Raw genomic sequence first — 14,632 nt, forward strand, 5'->3', positions numbered from 1 at the left:
AATTTGATCATTCACAAATTCAGTGAGCGGTTGGTTGTGAGTAGGCCTAAGGTTGCGATAAACTTGGCGGTGAGCTTCAGGAGTAATTTCATATGCCCGCAAAATACATTCCCTGACTTTATCATATTCAAAACACTCGTCGTCAGGCATGTTTATAAAAATATCTTGTGCTTTACCCCTAAGTCTTCCCTGTAGGATTTTCACCCACTCTTCCTTTGGCCAGTTCATGGACGTGGCCAATCTCTGAAAATGGTTGAAAAACCTTTCAGGGTCAGACTCGGAAAATTCAGGCAAATTATGCTTTTTCTCATAATGCCTGGGGTTTGAATCCCCGGCAGGTGGAGGTCCAGTGGCATTCGCTCTAATTCTAGCCTCCTCGGTTTTGAGTCTTTGCTCCTCTAATTTTATTCTTGCTAACTCTAGAGCTAATTCTCTATCCTTATGAGCTGCACTTTCTGCTTGGCTAGGCTGGCATAAAGGTGTATCACTTGCCAATAGTTCTTCATCAATACAATGTTGTAATATTTCATTCACCAAAGTCCACTTTTTATCCGCGTCATTTAATTCTAGGCCAAATTCCTTGCCTAACAATACTAAATTAGACTTTTTAAGTTTCTTTATCTCTACCACTGAAGGCTCGCTTGCCAGTCTCTGCATTTCAGAAGACATCACTAATAATTTTAGCTCCCAGCCAAAGAAAAAATTAAAAAATAAAAATTGGAAAAAAACAAAAATTTGCACGGCCCCTAACACAAGGCCACACTAACCTTAATCGTGAAGGGATCCAGCTGGGTGTCCAGTCAGTGCAAGAATGTCCTTTGCTAGATGAGCTGGACCCTAGGCTAGCACACAACCGTTCTGCGGAAAACAAAAAATTTTAATTTTGGCACTCAAGAATCTATTTTTTTACACTTATAATGTTCCTCCCGGACTGGCCAACCACTTGTTATAAATAATGGTGTGTGGGGCTTCTATGGGGTACTGGTACTATTAAGGGGTAAGGGTAGTTAGAAGACAGAGTATCAAATATGGGAGAGCTAAAAGGCCCGGCCCCCAAAATAAACTATCCACAGTAGTAATAACTTGCTACTAGACCATATATGTTAGTCTAAGGGTTGATCAATGCGCTCCCACACAGGAAGAAGGGATACTCTGTAATTCATGTACTTATTTATTAACCCCTTAACAACCCCCCATATACACTCACACCAATAACAAAAATAATAATAACTTTACCACACTATCTTACGTTAAAAGCCTTGGTCCACGTAGGCAGGATACAAGGTTTACACTAAGAACAAGCTAGGGTAAAGTACTACTGGATAAGCACTGAAGCTGGATGCAGCTTAGGGTAGGGAAACCACGTGGGACCCTAATACAAAACACAACACTTAGGGGTACCCAAAACACTGGCAAATACTACCCCCAGGTCTCACCAATCGTTACTACCAGAGTAGGTACACTTAATAATGCCCCGTACTTAACTTAAGGGTACAGGAACTTCAGGTAAGGGAAATAAGTAAGAGGAGAAGGGAGAAGAGTAGGGGTGCAGCCACAGAGTAGGTCTCGTCCGCACGAACGCCAGCCAGAGAAGAAAGCTCCTAGCGACCAGCTAGCCTCCCTCATGTCGTGGTGCCGGAAGGAGCCTAATTGATCGTGCAGCTAAGCACATTAAAGATCTTCCCCTATGCAACGTATTGTTACTTTACAAATGATTAGAAAGTATTAGTAAGCAAAGTTGGTGCCTGTTATTATTTAATAATCAACCCCCAGCTCAGTCTTTAAATGCTCTTTGAGAAACAATAATAGTCTTACGTCTGGCAGAGAAGATACAAACAATTGCCGCTCGTGATGCCTCAACTGTACTACCAGAAAGTTTAATATTACATTAGGCATTAGGCCAAAGCTAGAATATGCAGTTGTTGTGTGGTGCCCATATCTTAAGAAGCACATCAACAAACTGGAAAAGGTGCAAAGACATGCTACGAAGTGGCTCCCAGAACTGAAGGGCAAGAGCTACGAGGAGAGGTTGGAAGCATTAAACATGCCAAAACTAGAAGACAGAAGAAAAAGAGGTGATATGATCACTACATACAAAATAGTAACAGGAATTGATAAAATCGACAGGGAAGATTTCCTGAGACCTGGCACTTCAAGAACAAGAGGTCATAGATTTAAACTAGCTAAACACAGATGCCGAAGAAATATAAGAAAATTCACCTTCGCAAATAGAGTGGTAGACGGTTGGAACAAGTTAAGTGAGAAGGTGGTGGAGGCCAAGACCGTCAGTAGTTTCAAAGCGTTATATGACAAAGAGTGCTGGGAAGACGGGACACCACGAGCGTAGCTCTCATCCTGTAACTACACTTAGGTAATTACACTTAGGTAATTACTCGCATTCCGAGGTACCACTGTACTTGCAAAATGAAGACACCTGAGGAGTATCTGAAACCTGTCTTGAGACATATATTTCCCAAACAAAGGTGTTGGAACAGTCTGGTATTTGCTTCAGTACTCTGAGATAACGTGTTTTACACAACCTTTCATCAACATACATAGTGCCAAAAATACATACATTTCACCTACAGTAGTGTTTTTCCAACTGCAGTAATCAGTGAAAATTCTGTTATCTCTCTTCAATGAGATGAGCTGCATGAATGTTTGTTTGGTGTACAATATATTCCATGAGCAGCTCATCATAAAATGCTGTAAAATAGCTCTGAAGCTATGCTCTGAATCCACTTCACTAAAATCAGAAAAAGAGTCACCTTCCTCTGACTCGTTGCCCAAAATATCCTCATACTCTAAATAAGTACAAGAATGTGTGGTCGTGGGCGAATTGGAGTAGACACTGGGCGAGGCGGCACTGGTGAGCGTGTAGGCCTCGCCATGGGAGCAGGCTGTATCTCAAATTCACTCTGTGCTACTTTCATCGGTCAATTGTGTGTAGTACCTTATCAATGTTAGTCATCAATATCACTTTCCTCACCATCAGAAAATAATGCACTAGTTATTTGCTCTTGAGTAGGTGATTGTGTGGTGCATGCCTGGGAGGCTTTTGGTCGTGCGCTCGCCGTGGTGACTGCTGGGTAACTGAGGCCTCCCACGCTTTGGTGGCGGAGTTGGATTTTTTTTCAAAATGGCGGCTGTTTACTATAGCCCCTGGGCAGCGTATGGGGGGGCCCCCCTACCCCGCTGGCCATTCAAATCTTGCGTGGTACTCCATCATGTCATATGAAGCGTTGCGCACTTTTGCGTAAGTTACTCAATACGTCATATGACGTGTTGTGCAGTTTAAAAGTTAACCTTCCTGTAGTTAGTGGAGGGGTTGTAAATAACACTTACCACAATCTTCATGGTCCTCACTGTTATCATACCTAGTATAAAATCCTTCTAATAAATATAATAAATAAATAAATGTTTTTTCAGGTAAAAGTACATTACAGTACATACATTCAAAATGACTTCTGGTTGATTATCTCCAGAATTTCTGTCTCCTCAAAGCAACAATGTTGTTGTCTCAATAGGGCTATGCCTCCTCCATCCCTCCCTCCCTGTTTATCCTTTTTTTCTTACTACCTATTATCCTTTTGGTAATATTGCATCTTCTATTATGTTCCTTAGTTTTGTCTCCAGTACTGTGATGATGTAAGGATGCAATTCTGCCACCGGTATTTGCAACCCTTTATTTGTAATGCTGTCTGCATTTGTGTATTAAATTTATATACTAATTTCTACTGGGCTGCTCTTTCTTTGGAGAGCCTAATCGGCTCCCTGAAGTTACCCAAACTGACATGTGCAATATTAGTTTGGGGGTCATCAGTCACAGAAATTCTTGTGCCTACTGGGAACCATAAGCCAGACCCTGGTCCCCTCAGAGAGGCGCAGGGAGCAATTGCCTATGAGCTCTACATTTAGAGTACTGTATGTCATACAGTACTTGCCATCGACCGGGGAAGGCACCCAGAAAGATAGGCGAAACAAAGCAAGCCACAAGCTGTTAAAATTGCAACGTACATCCAAACCAAGCAAAATAACTCCCCCCCCCAAAAAAAATGAAGAAAAACAAGTAAAATATCATCCCCATAGCCTAACCACTCATTAGCTCCTCCCCACCCCCTTAAAAGGGGTGGGGGGAGTTGGTTCATCCCCTCAGTTCTCAACTGATGTGCTTGGTGGTCAGATGTCACCTTTGGCCTCTGTATCTGTCAAGGATTTTGTCCTGTGTGACTGTCGCAGCAGTGTATGTGAGGTGGCCAGGTGTTTCTGTTACGTGGAGCTGCATGCATTTGGGGTGCCTTCTCCGTAAGTACTTTCCTTGCGTTTCAGGGTTATCTTTCCTGGGATGTTCAGGTCTTACTCCCATTTGAGGGCTTCGTCGCTTGGCATTGTTCTCGCCCTTGGAGGAAGTCAGGGGTCTTGGGGCTTTCCGTCTTGCCCCGGGTAGGGAGGTTTTGCTGGGGTTTGTGCACTGCGGCCGGCACAGCCTACACTCGTGGCGGCTGACAATTCTTTCTGGCAATTAGTTTGTGTGTGTATCTTCGAGGGGGGGGGTTGTTTTGTTTTTCTTGTGTGTTCGTTTGTGATTGGTGGGGCTGGTTGCTTTGAGTAGATCTTTTGCTGAGTTCTCAGTGTTTAGCTCTCCATGGCATTAATATTCAGGGAGTGTCCAACGTCCTGGCAGATGGCCTGTCGTGCTTTATTTCCCTTTCCACGGAGTGGACAGTTGACACCATTTCCTTCCTTTGGCTTAGTCGGACGTACGGGCGCCCAGAAGTGTATCTCTTTGCATCGGTGTGGTCTCAGCATCTTTCATTATGCATGGCTATGTTCTCTGACTGCAAGTGGGGAACGTCCACCATCGCGGTGGACGTTTTTCGGCAGGACTGGTTGAGGTGGGGGGCTCCCACTTCGAATAAAGGTTCCTGTACCTTTATTTCCCAGTCCAGCTGTTGCTCCGGGTTCTGGCTCGGCTCGAATCTTATCGAGGTGAGGGCTTCTCCTGGCCCTATGATGGCCGGCCCAGCCTTGATTTCAGGCACTGCTTGCTCAGTGTCCGAACACAGGTATCTTTCTGCAGCTCTGCCTCTTTCAGCAGGTTGGGCCGGTGAGGGACCTCACTGGTTCGGCTTACTCTTCCGATATTCGCATCTGGTTTTTCTGATGTGGGTGTATCGCCACTTGTATGGTGATCAGGTGGCTTCATTAATGGTGTCTCACCTGCGGTCTTCATCTCAGCAACAGTATGTAATCCCTTTGCTGTCTTTGCGCCAATCCTTTTCTGGGGGGGAGCCCCGTCGGCTCCCCGGAGCTATCCCAGGCTGATATGCTAATGTCAGACTTTGGCATCAGTCATGTGTATGGAGTTCTTAGGCCTACCGGGGACCACGGCCAGAACCGGACCCCCTCAGAGAGGCAAGGGGAGCAATGACCTATAGAAGCCTCTGTGTGGTTGGAAGCATTCTATGTCTGCCATCGACTGGAACAGGCACCCAGAAAGGTAAGCGCCTCAAAACAAACCCCTATTCTGGGTAAAATTGCTACCAAAAGCCGAACTAGTGGATAGAACTCCCCAACCGAAAACAAGCAAACTAGTGTGACGTCACACACCGCCGCACTGCTGTCTGCGCAGCTCCCCCCTCCCCGGGAGGGGGAAGGGGGAGCCCCAGACCATCCACGCCGGCTACCCACACCTCAGTTCTTGAGGCTGATGCTATAGGCGATGGTCGTGTGCTCTGGCTCCGGTGTCGCTACTGCACTGTGCTTTGCGTGTGGTGTTGGTTTTGTGGGTGCGAGAGCCAGGAGTTATCTTCAGTACTCGGGCTGCATGCGCCTAGGGCTGCCTTCCCTAGGTGCCCTGTAAGTACTGCCCTTGGGGCTTGGGGCCATCTTCCACAGGCTCCTCGGGGTCTGCCTCTGCTGGTCCGTTTTACCTTTCGGTTTTTCGGCCGCCTGTTGGGCTCTTGGGTGTTCTGTTCTCCCTTGTTACCGGCAGGTAAGAGGCAGTTTGCACTGGTAGGGGCGCAAGGTGCTGCTCAGCTTGTAATTCCCGACATCGCGGCCGGCTCTTTTCCTCGGGGTTCGCTGTCCTCTTGCGGGGTTTTGTTTTTCTTTTTGTTTTTGCCTGGTGGGGGGTTCTGTCATTTTATTCAGTTTGTTTTTGCCCTTCCACTGTTCTCCTCGGTGGCGCCCCCTGCTAGGTCCCCATGAGTGTACACGTCCCTGGGGTTCAGCTATAGAAGTCCCCTCTCCACGGAGTGGACGGTCGACAACGAGTCCTTCCGTTGGCTTTGCCAGACGTTCGGGCGCCCCGAATTGGACCTCTTCGCGTTGGCGTGGTCGCGGCGTCTTCCCGTTTATGCGGCGTCTTCCCGTTTATGCGGCGCCCTTCCCCGATCGCGAGGCCGTCGGGGTTGATGCCTTTCGGCTAGACTGGTTGAGGTGGGGGTTCCTGTACCTCTTTTCCCCAGTTTGGCTGTTGCTCCAGGTTCTGACTCGCTTAGAGACTTACCAGGGGAGAGTTGTCCTTCTGGCCCCTTGGTGGCCGGCCTAGCCTTGGTTTCAGGCGCTGGTTGCTCGGTGTCCGAACCCGAGGGTTTTCCCGCGGCTCCGCCTCTTTCAGCAGATCGGGCCGGTACGTCACGTGGCTGGTTCGATCTTCTCCTCGAGTCTTCGCGTATGGGTTTTTTGACTCGAGTCTATCATCATCTCTATGGTGATCAGGTGGCCTCCTTGTTGGTGTCCCACTTGAGGGCTTCTTCTCGGCGGCAGTATGAAGTTTCCTGGCGGTCCTTCCGTTTCTTTTTGCGTCTTCGTCGTGTTAGCTCCTTGTCTGTTCGGGTGGTCTTGTCCTTCCTCTCGTGGTTGTTTCAGGACCGTCATCTTATGCCTAACACTGTCGCTTCGTATCGTGCGGCGCTGGCGGAGCCGCTTCAGCTTGCTTTCGGTATCGATGTTACGTCTGCGCCGTTTCGCAAGCTGTCTCGTGCATTGTTTCACCTCCGGCCTGCTCATGCGTCGCCTGAGCAGGCTGTCCAAAGACCTGTCCTGGTCTTTGGACAGAGTGCTCGCTTTCCTTTCGTCTCCTCGTTTCGTTGTGGCCCCTTCGGTCCAGGATTGTTTTTCCAAGGCACTTTTCTTGTTGGCTTTGGCCTCTGGGGGTCGGGTAGGGGAGCTTTATGCTCTCCTCTGGGGCAGGGGTTTCTGCTCTTTTCGTCGTGGTGATTGTTTTGTTCGTTTGCAGCCGTCTCCTTCTTTTCTGGCGAAGAATGAGACTGCTGCATTCCAGTGGGGTCCATGGGTGGTTGATGCTTGGTTGGTCAGGCCAGAGGTGGATCATGTTTTGTGTCTGGTTTTGTGTCCGGTTTAGCCCCAGACCCCCGCCCGGCTATCCACCCTTCAGTTCTGAGGCTGATGCTATAGGCAACAGTCGTGTGCTCCGACTCCAGTGGTTGTTTCAGCACTGTGCCTAGAGTGTGGTGACTGTCTTCTAGGTGGTGCATGAGCCAGGAGTGACTCCCCAGTACTCGGGCTGCATGCTCCTAGGGTTTCCTTCCCTAGGTGCCCTGTAAGTACTGCCCTTGGGGCTTGGGGTTACCTTCCCCAAGTTCCTTGGGTTCTGCCTCTGCCAGGCTGTTTACTGCTTGGTTTTCGGCCTCCCTTTGTGTGCTAGGGTGTTCTGTCTCCCTTGTTCGCCTTATGGTGAGGGGCAGTTTTGCGCTGGCTGGGGTGCAGGGTACTGCGCAGCTTGTTTTCACCAATCATAGCGGCCGGCTCTGTTCCACCTGGGTCCGCTGTCCTCTTGCAGGGTTTTCTTCCCCCCCCCCCCTCCCGATGTGGTGGAGGATGGTGTCATCCTCCACCACATCGCTTCCTCATGCATTCCGCTTGTCTACTACTCAGACACTGCTATACTTCTTTCCCATGTCTCTATGCCTCGTTTGGGCTCTCATTCCACTGGTGTTCCCTGGTGCGTTTGGCCCTGGGGTCCCATAGTCGGTCTTTCTCTATCTTCTCAATTCCTTTGAGAATCTTAAATGTGGTGATCATATCCTCGTAGCTCGTACTCCTTGGTTTGTCTAAAGCCTGTCCGGTCTTGTGTCGTTTCATGGCATCTGTTGAGGTTGACAGTTTCTTCTTTGCTTTGAGACATGCAGTGCTGCTGCTTCCTGAGTAAGTCCATGTTTTTCCTTCTGTGTAAGTACTATAGTTAGCTTAATGGAGCTGACAGGGCTTCCTTCAGAAAGCCAGCGTTGATGTAATAAAACGCCTTTTTCTGGGGGTAGCCCCGGAGGCTTCCTGACACCATCCCTCCCTGTAGTCTGCAGTTCTCATCAGACTTTGTCTTGGAGGGGTGGACAGTGAATGAGCCGGTTCCTCCTTCCCTTTGCGGGGGAAAGGGGGGGGTACGTTATTTACTAGCAGTCGTACTAACAAACTACAGTGATACCTCGGAATATGAGTGTCCCTGTATACAAATTTTTCGGAATACGAGTCGGATTTCCTCAGAAAATGTGCCTCGGAAGGCGAGGGTTACCTTGGAACACGAGTTTGTTGATACGCGTACAGGCCGACCTAGCGCGTGGTGGTATGGCGATCGTCGCTCCTCCGCCCCTCAGTTTACCAGTGCCTTGAGCCCAGTGACTAGCCCACGTCAATTCTTCACCCGGATTTTCAGTGTTTTGTTGGATGTTTGGTCATTTGGCCATAAAAGTTGTTATTATATATTTCACCATGGGTCCCAAGAAAGCCAGTGGTAAGGATCAAGGCAAGAAAGCCGATGTGAGGATGACAATAGAGGAGGAACAAGAGATCATTCGGAAGCATGAAAATGGTACACGTGTTATTGAACTTTGTAGGCAGTACAACAAAGCCACATCAACAATATGCACTATACTTAAGAAGAAAAATGAGATTATGAGTACTAAAGTGGCAAAAGGCATAAGAGCAATCACGAAACAAAGACCACAAATACTTGAAGAAGTGGAAAAGTTATTAATTTGGATACGCGACAAGGAATTCAGGGGTAATAGTGTTTCGGAGGCCATCATTTGTGAGAAAGCCAGGGTATTGCACGAAGACCTTCTAAAGAATACCCCTGCAACGAGTGATGCAGATATGAAAGAGTTTAAGGCAAGCAGGGGTTGGTTTGAAAAATTTTGAAAAAGAAGTGGTATCCATAGTGTTGCAAGGCATGGGGAGGCAGCCAGCTCAGACAAACCAGCCGCTGGACGATTTATTGAAGAATTTAAAGAGCTTGCAGAGGCTGAGGGATACCTACCACAACAAGTGTTTAATTGTGACGAAACAGGACTGTTTTGGAAAAGAATGCCTAAAAGGACATACATTACCAAGGAGGAAAAATCCTTGCCCGGACACAAGCCTATGAAAGATAGGTTTACGCTTATGCTGTGTTCGAATGCGAGTGGCGATTTGAAAATTAAACCCTTGCTAGTGTATCATTCTGAAAATCCAAGGGTTTTCAAACAGTATAAAGTGCAGAAAATCCAAATGTGTGTGATGTGGAAGTCTAATAAAAAAGCATGGGTGACTAGGCTTATTTTTTCAGAGTGGGTGAATGAAGTGCTGTGCCCTACCATAGAAAAATATCTGCAGGAGAAAAATTTGCCACTCAAGGCCATGCTTCTCCTTGACAATGCTCCTGCTCATCCTCCAGGATTGGAAGATGAATAGATGCACAGATACAGTAAATTTCTCACAATAAAGTTCCTTCCTCCTAACACCACTCCTCTAATTCAGCCTATGGACCAGAAAATCATAGCGAATTTTAAGAAACTGTATGAAAGGGCACTTTTCCGGAAATGTTTTGAAACGACTGAAGCCACAAACCTCACTCTCAAAGAGTTCTGGAAAGACCATTTTAACATTTGTAGTGCTTTAAAACTCATTGACAAAGCCTGGCAAGAAGTGACTCAAAGAATCCTGATCTCTGGCTGGAGAAAATTGTGGCCTGAATGTGTGAGAGAACTAGACTTTGAGGGGTTTGAGCCTCTAAATGATGCACCTATTGTTGAGGAAATTATTACTCTGGGCCGGCAAATGGGCTTGGAATTGGATGGTGATGATGTGGAGGAGTTGGTGGAAGAACACAACGAAGAACTGACCACCAAAGAACTCCAAGCCCTTCAAAAGGAACAGCAAGATGACGCAGCTGATGATTCTCCAGTGGAGGAGGATGAGGCAGTAGCGAATGTCCCTTCTGCAGAAATTAAGGTGGTGTGTCAGATGTGGGAAGAGATTCAAACTTTTATTGAAAACATTCACCCAGAGAAAGCTGTAGTAGGCCGTTGCCTTAATCTTTTCAATGACAATGTGATGCCTTACTACAGAGACAGCTTGCGAAGAAGGGAAAAACAAGCTTCCATGGACAGATTTGTTGTGAGAAAATCGAGCAGTGAGCCACAACCAGGACCTAGTGGCACTCAGATAAAACGTGCCAGGGAGTGCACACCAGAAAGGTCCTCAACGCCTGATGTGATAATGGAAGGGGACTCCCCTTCCAAACAATAACACCTCTCCTCCTCCACCCTCCTCACCATCTTCCATACCCCTACAGCATTCAACAGCAAGGTAAGTAATAACTTGAACTTTAGTTTTGTAGGTTTATTTAGATGAATTAGGTATAAAATTTAGTTTGATGTGGGGTTTTTGGGGTAGTCAGGAACGGATTAATTCATTTCCCATTATTTCTTATGGGGAAATTAGCTTCAGAATACAAGCTGTCTCCAGGAACGGATTAAACTCTTAAACCGAGGTACCACTGTACTGTATTATGCTAGTACAGTGGGGCCTCGATTTACGATGGTAATCCATTCCCAGAGACGTATCGTAAGTCGAAATATCGTAAGTCGAAACGATTTTTCCCATGAGAAATACAGGAAATGAATTAATCCGTTCCTGCCGTTCCTGACTCCCCCAAAAATTATCTTCAAAGTAAATTTTATACCTAATTTACCCAAATCTTCAATACAAACGTATGTACAAGTTATTACTTACCTTTAATGATGACTCCTGTTGGCATATAGAAGATGGTGAGGAGAGGGGTTACCTTACCTTGAGGTTACCTTGAGGTGCTTCCAGGGCTTAGCGTCCCCGTGGCCCGGTCATCGACCAGGCCTCCTGGTTGCTGGACTGATCAACCAGGCTGTTGGACGCGGCTGCTCGCGGGGAGGAGGAGAAGTGTTGCAGTTTGGAAGGGAAGTCCCATTCCAATATAACATCAGGCAGAGATGATTTCTCTGGGGTACACTCTCTCCTATGTTTTGCCTGCATGCCACTAGGACCTGGTTGTGGTTCACTGCTAGTTTGTCTCACTAAAAATTTGTCTAGTGACACTTGTTTTTCCCTTCATTTTAACATTTGTCTGTAGTGATGCATCACAGTGTCATTGAAAAGGTTAAAGCAACAGCCTACTGCAGCTTGATTTGGGTGAGTCATTTCAGTAAAAGTTTACAGTTCTTCCTATGCTGCACACATTTTCTTAATTTTTGAGGAAGGGATATTCTGTACTATTGCTGCTATGGTCATCCTTACATGTGTTTTCATTTGAACCTTACCACTGACTTTCTTGGGACCCATGGCATGATATATAATAATCAGTTTTATGTTCAAAAAGCAAAAAATAACAAAAAAAATTGAATTTCTTATAAGCGTGATTGTCACTAAGTGGGCAAGTTATAGTAAACTGAGGCAGGTTGATCCGCATGACTGGGAACCATGCGCTCAGTCGACGCAGATATGTATCAACAAATATCGTTAGTCGACGAAACTATTGTAAGTTGAGGCGCATTTTCCGATCAAATTTGCATTGTAACTCAGAATTATCAGTAAGTCGGGGCAATCGTAAGTCGAGGTGCCACTGTACTAATTTGCTTGCAGAGTTGCTAGTTTCGGTTTGTTTATTTTATTGAAAGGGAGTTTCTTTGCTCTTTTGGGCTGTAGGTTTCATTTCACCTGCTAGTTACTTGTTTTAATTCGCCTATTTTTCTGGGCTACTGCCCTGATCAATGGTGGAATATGACTTTACTTTAAATGTAAAGTGCTCATACGCTATCGCTCCCTGTGCCTCTCTGAGAGGACCAGGTTCTGGCTCATAGTCCCCGGTAGGCTCAGAACTCCAGTAACTGATGACCCCAAACTAATAAAGTACACATCAGTTCGGTTAGCTTCAAGAAGCCTCCAGGGCTAACCCCAGAAAAGGGTGTTTCATTACATTCAATGCTGGCTTTATTGTAACCTTTATGCTTGCTTCTGCATTTCTTTACAGAGGAGAATTAGATCCAGAGGAGTATGAAGAAGTCCACAAAGACACCATTGAACAACTGAATGAATTTCATTCTTCGCTCTCACGCATGACTAGTGGTGACATGACACTGGTTGATTCCTTTAATGCAATGCAGTTGGTGAGACCCTAATATTCAATTGTACAAAACATACTATGTACAATACATTGCTTAATCATATGTCAAGTTACAAAATGTACTAATTTGGTAACTTGACATATGATTAAGCTTTTTAAGTAAAGAATAATATGGCTTAAAATAAATAAATAATAAATAAATGTTTATTTAGGTAAGGTACATACATACAAGAAATTTTTACAAAGATTGGTTGACTTATAGGTAGAGCTAGTACATACAATGCCTAAAGCCACTATTACGCAAAGCGTTTCGGGCATGAAAAACTTAAATGACAAGCTTAATACTAATTGAGCATAAAGAGTAGAATGAAAACAAGAAATGAAAACATAGCTGAAAAAGCAGCACAAATACAATTATGTCGACAAACAGCGCTCTTTAAAAAAAACAGACATTGGTTGACAATAGAAGGGTAAGGTAGGTTACAGGGAATTTATTAGGTATAGCTTCGTTTTTATCTTAACCCTTAAAGTGCGCATCACTTCATATGAAGTGTAAATCGTTTTACCAGTCAACTGCGCTTCACTTCATATGAAGTGTATGGGTACCGCGCACGATTTGAATGGCCCGCGGTGTAGCTGGGGGTCCCATACGCTGCCCAGGGGCTCTAGTAAACAGCGGCCATTTTGAAAAAAAATCCAGCTCACGCTCCGATGGCATGGGAGGCCTCAGTTTAGCGAGAGTCACCATGGCGAGCGCATGGTCAAACGCCCCACGGGCACGCACCACTCAGTCCCTCACCCCAGAGCAAATAGCCCACGAATTATTCTCTGAAGGTGAAGAAAGTGTGTTTGACGATTCAGACAACGATGAGGATTATACACAGTTGTCGGGAGATAGTAGCAGCAGCAGTGAAAGTGAGAATGACCGCCATGCCATGGCGAGGCCTATACACTCTCCCATGCCTCCTCGCCCATTTTCTACCCCAATTCTACCACGACCTCACAATTCCTGTGGATATTTTCTGTTTGAGGGTGACGAGTCAGAGGGAGGTGACTCCTTTTCTGGGTTTAGTGACTCAGATCAAAGTTTTATTGAGCCTGTGGCTGGTACCAGTGGTGTAACTGGGCGAGAAATTGTCGCGTCAGCAGCATCTCGCCCAGCCAAGCGCCACCGCATGGCACCACATGAGGGACCAAGACCCTCGTGTTCACGTGCACCCACCTCACGTGCACCCACCTCACGTGCACGTAGCCGCCGTGCTTCTCGCAGACGGTATTCAGCTCCTGGTCGCCGGTATGCATCGCTTCCTCGCCGTCTTTCCTCTGCATCTCGCAGGACGCCTGGTGTACTTGAGTGGAGTGATGGTGACGATTTTATTCCTAATATTCCTCACTTTGACGATAAAGATGTAGGGATTACAAACCTTTTCCCTAATCAAGGTGAGGACATGGCTGAGATGGAATATTTTACAGCATTCTATGATGAACCACTCATGGAATACATTGTACACCAAACGAACCTGCATGCTGCTTACCTGATTGAGAGGGAAATCACAGAATTTTCACGACTGCAGCGTTGGAAAAATACCACAGTGGCGGAAATGTATGTGTTTTTGGCACTCTGTTTGTTGATGAAGCACTGTCACAAACATGCAATAAATGACTATTGGAGCAAGGACAAGACAATACCAACACCTTTATTCGGGAAATATATGTCACGAGACAGGTTTCAGATACTCCTCAGGTGTCTACATTTTGGAAGTGTTCAGGACCGAACACCTGATGATAGACTGTGGCGAGTGAGGCACTACATGAACGATGTTATTGGAAAATTCAGAGATTTTTACGTACCAGCACCGAAGCTGGTGGTTGATGAATCTCTCATACTTTTCAAGGGACGTGTTCCATTCAAACAGTACATTCCCTCAAAACGAAACCGATTTGGCCTGAAATTTTTTGTTCTTTGTGATTGTGAGACAGGATACGTGTTACACATGATTCTGTACTCGGCTAGTGATGTAGACATTCCCGGTAACGACGAACATGGATTCTCGGGGAGTGTAGTGAAGACCATCATGGCTCCGTGGATGAACAAGGGACACATTTTATACACAGATAATTACTATACAAGTCCCTTGCTAGCTCGGTTCTTGCTAGAAAATAGAACCGGATTGGTTGGTACAGTAAAGCCACAACGAAGGGAAATGCCTGTGTTTGACAACGACATTGCAGTTGGTGAGTGTCTAAGTATTT

At 46.1% G+C, this 14,632-nt stretch overlaps 1 protein-coding gene across 5 annotated transcripts in view; it reads left to right on the top strand.

Moving 5' to 3' along the window:
* The window catches only part of LOC123768229 (protein LZIC), a 101,585-nt gene that overhangs the window by 23,435 nt on the left and 63,518 nt on the right, over positions 1 to 14,632 (top strand). For all 5 annotated transcript variants that reach the window (XM_045758688.2, XM_069307050.1, XM_045758691.2 and 2 more), the window contains one exon: positions 12,287 to 12,422. In XM_045758688.2, coding sequence (XP_045614644.1) covers positions 12,287 to 12,422 — 136 coding nt within the window. The remainder of the gene's footprint in view (positions 1 to 12,286; positions 12,423 to 14,632) is intronic.

Source organism: Procambarus clarkii, chromosome 59 (assembly GCF_040958095.1).
Source record: "Procambarus clarkii isolate CNS0578487 chromosome 59, FALCON_Pclarkii_2.0, whole genome shotgun sequence".
NCBI classification, from domain to species: domain Eukaryota; kingdom Metazoa; phylum Arthropoda; class Malacostraca; order Decapoda; family Cambaridae; genus Procambarus; species Procambarus clarkii.